General features: G+C 40.2%; 1 protein-coding gene across 1 annotated transcript in view; it reads left to right on the top strand.

Moving 5' to 3' along the window:
- The first annotated feature begins 1,289 nt into the window (after positions 1-1,289).
- Positions 1,290-10,379, top strand: part of ntm (neurotrimin) — a 430,835-nt gene continuing 421,745 nt past the window's right edge. Inside the window, exon 1 of the mRNA XM_023401410.2 lies at positions 1,290-1,459. Within this exon, the coding sequence (XP_023257178.1) occupies positions 1,399-1,459 (61 nt within the window). The 5' untranslated portion in view covers positions 1,290-1,398. The remainder of the gene's footprint in view (positions 1,460-10,379) is intronic.

The following is a 10,379-nucleotide window of genomic DNA, read 5'->3' as shown; positions in this document are numbered from 1 at the left end:
TTTGGCTTGTGACCAAGCGTAACCTCGAAAAACGAAGCCGATACAAAATTGCCAGAAACTGCAGTTCCTTTAATTGTCCACTTGACACTGGCTCCAAAAGCCAGTCAATCCCCATAGAGTCCGATGTTAAAAAGCCCTACTTTACAGCAGGAATAGACATGTTTACAGCCTGGTACAAAAACGGTTTTGGTCCCTACATCTAATTTCCCCCTTCATGACAACTGTACAGAGGGTGTATTTTCTATACCTCACCTACTCAAAGTTTTATAAAGGTTTAAAGTTATGTATAATTGAGGGCGTGCCAATTTGAGTGACAGGTGGGGGAGTGTATGCTTGCCACAAACCTGCAGGCACATTAGTCTCAGCTCCACACACACCCATTTTTGGATTAGCTGGGAGTTAGACAGAGTCAGGCACTGCGAAGACGGTCACAACCGTGCAGCCCACTCCGAGCTTCAAAACCACTCTTCAGTAACCTATGGATGATGTTATGGAGGTCTGCTACATCCGTCCTTATATACAGTCGACCTTTCAAAGTTAAGCAATATTGAGCAGTTCAACCCTGGTCAATCCCTTTTCAGTTTGTTTCATTCGACAGTTTTAGAAATATGGAGATGCAAAACCAGAAATAAGAGAAACTAGAGAAAAGTTAAATTGATTTCCCAATTTTTATTATACATCTTGTGATGCCTTAGATTTATTTTGTGACCCTGGCTGAGGGTCACAGTCTGGCCAAGAACCAGTCTGGTTTTAAATGCTAGTCACTGTTGGTTTTAGGGCTGGAAATCTTACTGGACTTGTTGCATGTTAAAATTAGCCCTGATAATGAATCATTATTAAGCCCACTCACTGGGTTCCACTGGAAACTGAAAAAAAATAAAGAACTCCTGAAATAGAGCCTACATGAAGATCCTGCGTCACACCTCTGCTCGCACTTAATATCTTGAATGAAGATAAATACCCGCGATAACTGAGTAAATGAGGTGGAGGGACTGCGGGAGGGCAGCGCCTCGTCAAGAAGTCACCGCTAATCGCCACTTTAAGCTCGCTACATACAACCGGGTCCGGACAGGAAGTGGGTAGATGTTTCCTTCAAATTAAAAGCGCTTCTACAGCTCGATGAATACACGACCATGTGAACATAGGTGAGTATCCTTTTCTTGAAGGAATCCAGACTGCAAGTGGTGCTGTTGAATGCCGCTAACTTGCGTGTAGCAGCGCTGCCAATAACCTCACAGTTGAAGGAGGGACTTTGTGAAGCGCTGCGTTGGTGGATGCTTTACAGTCAGACAGGAGCACCGGGGACTTGAAGAAAAAAGCACTTTTCGGGATTTTCAGAGACTCGCAGGCTATTTTTTCCTTGACGACATCACACAGCAGACAAACAGATCGATAGACATGAAGAATCCTCTGTACTGGGCTATGCTGGTCGGGATGACCATCCTGCTGATGGAGCAAGGTAAGTGATGGATTTTGTTCTCCTCGGAGCACTTGTTATCGCTGTCTTCGACTCTGTTCGGATGCGCCTGTTTGTTAGTTTATTAAGTGGCTTTTTGTGCATGTCGCGGACAGTCTTTGGCTCGATGCTTGCGCTCTAAACCGCAGCTTAAATTAAGCGATTAGTGAAGTGCAGTTGAGCTGTTTTGGCCAGTGGCGTGACTCTAAGTACCGAGTGTGATTTGAATGTATTTTTATACTGGTTATATTAGGCTTCAGCCTCTTCTCTTCTGTCAAAGTTTAATCCTGCCAGTGTAATTCTCAGCAGTATCAGTTTTGCTTCAGTTGTTTATTTTGCGTCAAAAAAAGATAAACAGGACTAATATGCCATTGATCATTCTGGCTTTATAGCCTCCAGTCACACAGCTCTCTACTTTAATGCACCTGCACTGTGCAATTGTCCTTTTTGCGCTTGTGGCTCCTGCTGCCCGCGGATCATAGAGACGCATGGTAAATCTTCCGGACGGGAGGTCTTTGCTGCAAAGTTGATTAAGCATTAGTTCTTAATCCATATTGACTGCGTGGTCAGGTCAACAAAGTTAAGCCCTGTATTCTCCGGGCAGCCAAGAGTTCTGTGCTGTTGGAGCGGAGAGCAGTGAAGCAGCTCAGTCTTCCTGACCTTGTTTACACCTGACATTAAAAATTCAATCCAATAAGTAGATTGTGGCTGGATAGAAGCGCGCCTAAAACATGCAAATAAAGGACACATAAGGAGAATGAAAACGGCATCTTTATCAGCCCTAATCAACTGCTTGTGTATTTGTCTTTGCTTTTCCTCTAGCTCCATCATCAGTAGGCTACACAATATAATGGGCACTGGAGGACAGATTAATGTTGTGAAATCCTCCCATGATAATGACCCTTGAGGTCTGGAGTAAACAGTTAAATAAATGTGTGAACAAACGAATGAAGTGCATGAATCAACGAATAGGATGGAAGGAAGGAGGGCTGTTTTTCCTTAACACCTCACTATATTTAATTTGGCCAGCAGCCCCTTTGCTCTTTATAGATGCCCCCCCCCCACCCCACTCCCCACCACATACACACACACACACCCGAAGTCCTCCCCAGTATGTGACAAGTCAAATTCCTGCATAATAAAATAGAAGAGCCAAAGATTTTTGCTTAAATAGCTAAAATTATGATACATGCTTACAGAAATGAATGTTGAAAATAAATATCGATCTGAAATAGAATCACATAAAAACTTTATTGATCCCTGCAGGGAAATTCCTTTGTTACAATTCTTCAACACAAAGTTAGGAGGGAGGAGGTAAATAAGTAAAAGAGTATAAACTATAAGTAATGATACAGTAATAATTACAAAGACAGAATGGAATGTACATATTTGCAAAAATAAAAAAGTAATCACACAAAATCATAGCAAAAATGGAAAAGTGAAAAGTAAATTAAAAGTAGATTAACATTAATTTAACAGTAAATTAACCATAATGTACCAAGTTAAACTGAATGAAAAGTGTAATGTTATCAGTACTTTGATAGCAGAGCACTGATGAAGATGCCGAAATGAATAGATTTACATTATTTTAAACAGAGTTAGAAGAAGTCGCAGTAGAAGTTGTAAAAATTTAGCAGAAAGGGGAGGAACTATACAACTGGATGTCACAGGAAGGAAGCAACTGCTGTGGCATTCAGTGCAGCACTTAGTCATTGTGAGTCTCTGTGTGAATGTGCTCCTCTGGCCAACCAGAGCATTGCGTAGAGGATGAGCGATGTTGTGTATGACGGAGAGTAATTTTGACAACATCCTCCTCTTTACGTCTACATGCAGTCCCAGGACTGAGCCGGCCTTCAGAATCAGTTTGTTGAGTCTGTTCGTGTCTGCCACCCTCAAGCTTCTACCCCAGCAGACCAAAGCGCAGAAAATGGCGATGGCCATAAAAAATCTGCAGCACAGTGCCACAGACATTGAAGGACCGGAGCTGTGGTCCTTTATGTTCCTGGTCCAGCCCAGTTTGCTCCACAAGTGGAGACCCAAGTATTTATACTCCCCCTCCCAATGCATCCAACAAATGCAGAGTCATCAGAAAACTTCTGTAGGTGGCAGGTCTCTGTGTTGGACCTGAAGTCTGATATGTGTATAGGGTATAAAGAAAAGGTCGTCTGTGGAGTTCCAGTACTGCTCCCCACTGTGTCTGACAAACAGTTCTGGAGACGTCTGGTAAGGTAGTCCATGGTCCAGGACGCCAGAAAAGCATCAATCGACATGACAGTAATTTTCTTCCTCAGTATGGCAGGGTGGATGGTGTTAAAGGCACTGAAGAAATCAAAAAACATGATTGATTAACACAAACAGATATGGTCACAGCTTTACCTCCTTGATAATGATGTTTTCTAATTAAAATAGAAATAGAAATTTAAAAGAACTGCCTCTTTTCCCATATTTTATTCCATCTCCAGCAACGCTAAATGAGGGTTGCGCTGAATACAGTGAACCACTATGGTAAACTGAAACTGTGATGTTATGTGGCACACTGTTTTAGCATATAAAACTCTGCACTTTTCAACCTAATTATGTATTTGAGATGTGTCAGTGCTAAGAGAAAGATGGAATTAATCAAGTGACTCACTCTGTGTGGTTTTTTTTTTAGACCAGAGAGAACTTGCTTTAACCCCACTTAATATATGGTATTGACAGTGACAGTATGTGCTGAATTACATTATTACTTATGTTGCAAAGTAGCGTAGTCATTATTTTGCAGGCAAGAAGAAGTGCCAATTGAAAGAAGACCTTTACTTACCTGACAATATTTTGAAAAATACACAAAATTTCCACTGAAACAAGCAGCCAGGGAGATGCCGTTTTGTGTCACATTGCTGCACCATTAAAAAATTCTGCTTTTAATACACCTGGATAAATTGTCCCTTCCATTTCAAGTCCAATCCATTCTTCAGACAGCATCGAAACTGTGCTGAAGTCATTTGCATATCAGCCGATCTCTTGCAGAGTCAGAGATGTGTTAGATTCGATTAGATGAAACTTAAATGGTGCCCATGGGGAAATTGGGTCATTGCAGCAAGAGAATTGGGCACAGATAAGGAATGAGGCAAATTCTGATAAGATAACAAATAAACAGAATCAAAGAACATATGGAGGATAATAAATCATGAATGAATTGAAAAAGGAGGATTTACAGGTGAGCAGAGGGATTCAGGGTGAATGAATCACTAGTTCTCATAGAAAAGGCAATATTTAATTCCTACAGTCATTCTATGAGAATCATCAGTCATTTTATGAAACCCCTATTAAACCCAATTGTTTTTACTTATTATTGTTGTTGTTGTTGTTATGCAGAATTGGTGAGCTGAAATGAGCTAGAAACATGAAACTAGGCCAAATAAATTGAAATTATGTGCATGTGCTGTAATTAAGGCCAAAAGATTGAATTTTTGGAAAGGCCACGTCCCTCACAGAGCAAGTCCGATCGAATTGAAATTGGACACACAAGTCGAGCACAGTGTGCTCTTCAAAAAAAAAACTTTTTGGGCCTTTTGGATCATAAATCTTGGCAGATATCTTGATGTCGTGTTTGGGAATAGGGGTTGTATGTACCAAAAATATTTACATCAAAACCTGGAGGACAGAATCTCACCAAACTTTCACCAAACAAGTCACCTTTTGAGAAGACATTCACATTCAGACACACAACAGTTTTCACTGGTGGCCTAATTCATTCAAGACGACTTATCTAGAGTGGGGTTTCTTTGCAAACAGACGATCAGTGGCAAGCTTGCAGAGAATAACCAGACAATGGCTACAAGTTTCATTTTGGCCCACGTTAATTATTTGCTGTATGACTAACATGCCTGCATGTTTGATACTATTGAGGTATTGTTGTCATCCAATATTAAATTGATGGATGATGGAAGAGTAAATGAGTAAATGTCAACAGCTTCAGTGAGCCAATCACCATGCAGCTTGCTAGGACCAAGATCTAATAATGCTGGTGATTGGCTGTTTATTTACATGAATATGTTTTAAGTGTGTAGAGACCGAGCTTCAAAATAAAACTAAAGTAAAACTATAATTTGTATATTAATGTGTATTGTAATTTTCTTTTTGTTAAAATGGATTTGTTAAAATTAATTAAAAAAAACTGGTATTGAAGTCAAAGTATTGGTATCAGTACCGATATCGAAAATGTTGGAACAATACAGCCCGTGTTGGAAATCTGAACGCAGGTAATGTAACAAACTGTCAGAATACAACACAAGTCATGTTAAAAGTTAATTCTTCCTATTCTGTAAGTAATTATTATGAGTACATTTCCATTACTAAGTTCAAGTACTTTGTATCAGTATAAGTTAAGCTGTCATGACTGTTGAAACATGCAAGACTGTGGGTCTGTTTTTAAAATAGAAAGTAGTTGTTACAGTAGCTCCTCTCATGATCTGACCTGATTATAATCAGGAATGAACGCATCTTGTAAACATTGTGACTGTTCATGAGAGAAGTAATGATGTTTTGGCTCATGTACAGATGTGTAGAGAGATATGCAGAGGAACCTGCCGGTCAGAAAGAAGATGGTGGGTTGGATGTAGAGAGCAGGGAAGATCACAGGACGAGAGAAAAACAATCCGGAGCGATTGATAGAGACAGTAAGAAGCGCCTGGGCTGAAGCGCTCTGCTAGTTGGCTGGCTGAGGCTCGAGCCACTGTGGCAGGAAGCACTGTACATCTGGATGGCAGTCGACACGAGCAAGTGCTTGAAGCGAGCGCACCTCAAGGGGATGAGCCGCAGGCTAAATTTGCTGTGGGGCTGCGTCAGTTCACTGAACAGAAGGTGGGAGACTTGGTCCAAAGTTAAGATTAGTTCAGTTTCCTGTTGATTTTCCACCTCTACTTCTTTTTCTTTCTTTCATTTTTTTAACTTCCAGGAGACAATGCAGAGTACATGATGGTATCACACTGTCCTTTGGCTTTCTCATGTGCCATGGTAAAATATGTGTGAATGTGTCACGGTCAGCTTCACAGGGCCCCTCACAGAATTCAGCCCTGTATTATTTTCTCCCATCTAATATGCTTGGCACAGAAGGTTATATGCATTCACCATGAAAGAATTTATTCACACTTGACACCAGAGTCATACATGAAAAAAAGCACTTGTACATGGAATATGTGCTGGGAATAAGTTGGCCATATCCTTTTGTGTTGTCCGTAAGGTAAGCAATGGAGTTAATGCAGCTCAAACAAAGAGTAGCTCTTGCTTTTCTGCAGCTGGTTGTACTGTTTCTGTCGGTGGGCTGAATATGGAAGTAGCTTCAGAATGTTTGCTGAAAGCAGGTGGGATCTAAACCTCAACAGTTGATCATCCTCCACAAGAACAGAATGAACAAACTGCAACATGTGAAGGGAAGGTGCTAAGCAATCAAACATTGACATCAGTGGGTGTTGTGTGTTTCTGCACAAAGGAAACAAAATTGCAAACAAAAAAAACTGGAATACAGCAAAACATTCCAACATGAAACTGCCCCAAAAGATGCAGAACATGTTATTTTCTTGACAAAGGAAAAAGGGCATTTCTTACTGGAGTATTAATCCAGCTTAAGATAAACACTGGTAATGAGGCAGCTTCATTGTCTAAGCGGGCTGCTTCCCTCCCTCTTTCTCTGTATGTGGCTAGGAGAAGACAGTGCTTGCTGTGTTGCTAGGGCGCAGCACAAACTCTTGAGGTTTTTTTGGCCGAGACTCTTGCAGGCCTGTGTATTGTGCCCTTGTCCTTCCTCCATCAGCCCGTGTCAGCCAAAGACGAGAATTATAGCCGGTTAGATCGAAATTTGGAGCAACAGCTGTTCTTGGATGACCAGCTGAGAGAGCAGAGATGGATAGGGGTGGTGGTAAGGGAGCCATGGTGTGCTCGTTGTATGCAGTCTTTTGTTAAAGACATTGGGATCATTGTTGATGGGTAGAGTGTGTTCTCTTCTTATCGCAGGGCTACAGCTATTCAGTAGGGATCTCAAGGAAAAAGAGGCAGAGCTGTTGCCATAAAAAATGTCCATGTTTGTGTCCGTTTCCCCTGGTGAACAGTCCACATGAAGTGCTGCAGAATATATGGACCGAGCAGGCAGATGGCAGACAATGTCAGGTAGCTATCACCATCTGTGTTATGTAATAAATGAGTATCATGTAAATTGGACATTAAAGAGATGCCATTAAAGCCAGGTGCTTCTTAGCAGAAAAGTAAGAGTTCACCCTTATCCTCTCTTAGAATAAAATGCACTGATGTTTGCATCTTTCTTCATCTACCTTTACTACAGATAGTGATTTACTACCCCTCCCTGAATAACCCCCAGAGACTGGCATGAACCTGCTGTATACAGCTGTGAGCTGCAGTATGCATATCATTGGCCTGTCATGAAAACAATCAAGTTTGAATGAACGAGAACAGACATGTAACTCCTTCAAAATAATTTAAATGTAGCCTAAATCTCCTCTGTAGAAGAGACGTGTTAATCTGCAGGGCCTCACTTAAACTAACAGGTGACTCCTCAGATTTGTTGTCATGGTAATGTTACTTTAAAGGGCACAGTGCTTTTTCTAAAAGTTTCTTGAGTGTTACTGACATTTGTCAGTTTTCTGTTTCACAGGACAGATACTAAGCTTCCACTTGTACAATGGTAGAAATCAGTACTGATACTCATATTGATTTCAAATGAGTAACATCTCAATTCATTGTAGAGTTGTGCTGTCAGTCTCTGTTGTGAATGTGGTTATAAATACCTAGGTGTGCACCTGGACAGTAAACTGGACTGGTCCCTGAACACGGATGCCATCTACCAAAAGGGGCAGAGCCGACTCTTTTTCCTCAGGAGGCTCAGGTCCTTTGATGTCTGCAGTGAAATGCTGCACATGTTTTATCAGTCAATGGTGGCCAGTGTACTGTTTTATGCTGCAGTCTGCTGGGGCAGCAGCATGTCCGACATGAACACAAAGACTGGACAAGCTGGTAAAAAAGGCTGGGTCTGTGCTTGGCAGGAGTCTGGACTCACTCAGGACTGTTGTGGAGAGACGTATGCAATGTAAGATGGAGGCCATCTTGGACAATACCAACCATCCTCTCCACAATATTCTGGCAGGACAGAGAAGCAACTACAGCTGCAGCAAACGTCTCATCTCACTGCGCTGCAGAACAGAGAGGTTCAGGAGATCCTTTGTTCCCACTGCCGTCTGGCTATAAAACACCTCAGCCAAAGGAAGTGGACTAAACTAATTATTATTGTTTATTTATTATCAACTGTTATTTTTATTATTATTATTATTATCAACAATGAGATAATGGACACATGAATTTCCCCTAGGGGATACATAAAGTATCTATCTATGTTTCTTTGTTTGAATTAGTCTATAGAATAAATGATAAATATTATTGTTTTATAATACATATATAAGAAATGTGTAGCCTGCTAATAGTAATAGTTTATCACTATGAACAGAGTTGAAAGGAAGTGCTTTTATTTTGAAATGCAAGGAAGTAACCTGTCGAAGTTTTTGATGCTAGCTTCAGTGATTTTTCGAAGTCGAGGTGTTATTTAATTTGTTCCTTGTAAAACGGCAAGCAATAGTCTGTTGCTCTTATACGTTACATTGTATGAGTTGAATTCAGAAAAACAGTTACAGACCCCATCTTTAAGTTTTTCCATATACTACAAACGGTGGGATATTGAATAAAAAGGGGAGCCCTGGTGTGTAGATAGATAGAACATTAGAAATAGGATGAAAATAGTTTTTTGTGATGCTCCCTGCTCCTGAAATACATGCTCTCTCATGGCCGCATTGTATTCTGGTCTGTTGAGTCTGCTGTTACAGGTAAAATGAGTTTTTCTGCTTCTTCTACATAGGTTAAAAATCTGGACTTGCCATCCATGAATTAAAAAAAAAAAAAATACAGGATGAAGCAACAGTGAAAGATTGATCACCAACAGCAATTTTTGTATTGTTGTTCCACAGCTGAGTCGAGAGGTTGTCGTATGAATATATATTTTTTTCAATTAAACTTAATGGTGCTTACTTTCACAATGTAATATTAAGGCAATTACAGACATTATGAGATGATGAGTGTCTGTAATTGAGAATTGTTACTCCTCAGATGTGAAATTGCCACTTTGCCTGTTTCATGGAAACAGCAAGGGGCATTATTTGTTTTCTGAAAAGGCAAATTGCAAATTGGAGGTAATTGTTATCCAGTTGTCTTTTTCATTCCTGCCATGGGAAGCAATTTCCGTGTTGCTTTCTGTTTCTGTATTCTGTATTGCTGCTTTTTTTCCCTGTTTGTTTGTGTGTGTGTTTGGTATTTTCACAGTTGCATATCCCAAATAAATCATTTCTTGGTTGTAGAAAATTTGGTGTAAGAGTTTAATGGAAGCCTGATTGATTTACTCATTCTTAGTTTTGGTCAACAGTCAATTTGCAGCACTGAAATTTCACTGAAGGCTTTTAGAGTCAAGGCTAAGCAGAGAAGGAAAAAAACAAATCTCCGGAGACGCTGATAGAAACATATTTTTTGAATATCATATTATTACTCTATAATTTACTTTTTCCTCCTAATGTATAACATGACAGACGGACAGACTTTAATTCTGAACTTTCAAATTTCGGAAATGCTGATATTTGAAATGCAAATAAACATCACCATGTAAACATATCATGGGCAGAAAATGCTACTCGAATCTGATTTTTGTTTATTTTTTATACTGTAAGTGATGGAAATGTGCTGAATAGTTTGCACATGGCTTCTGCTGAACTTCCTGGATAACAAATAATGCAGCATCATCACGCAGTGGCAATACCTACAGTTGCACAAAAGTAAAGGCAAAGCTTATTGAGAAGCTTTTTCTCCCCCACATAGTTTCCCAAGTCCCAGT

Source organism: Seriola lalandi, unplaced genomic scaffold (assembly GCF_002814215.2).
Source record: "Seriola lalandi dorsalis isolate HSWRI2012SDOR001 ecotype SW California unplaced genomic scaffold, Sedor1 jcf7180002053675, whole genome shotgun sequence".
NCBI classification, from domain to species: domain Eukaryota; kingdom Metazoa; phylum Chordata; class Actinopteri; order Carangiformes; family Carangidae; genus Seriola; species Seriola lalandi.
The sequence above is the reverse complement of the archived record's forward strand: the minus strand, read 5'-3'. Positions and strand labels throughout refer to the sequence as shown.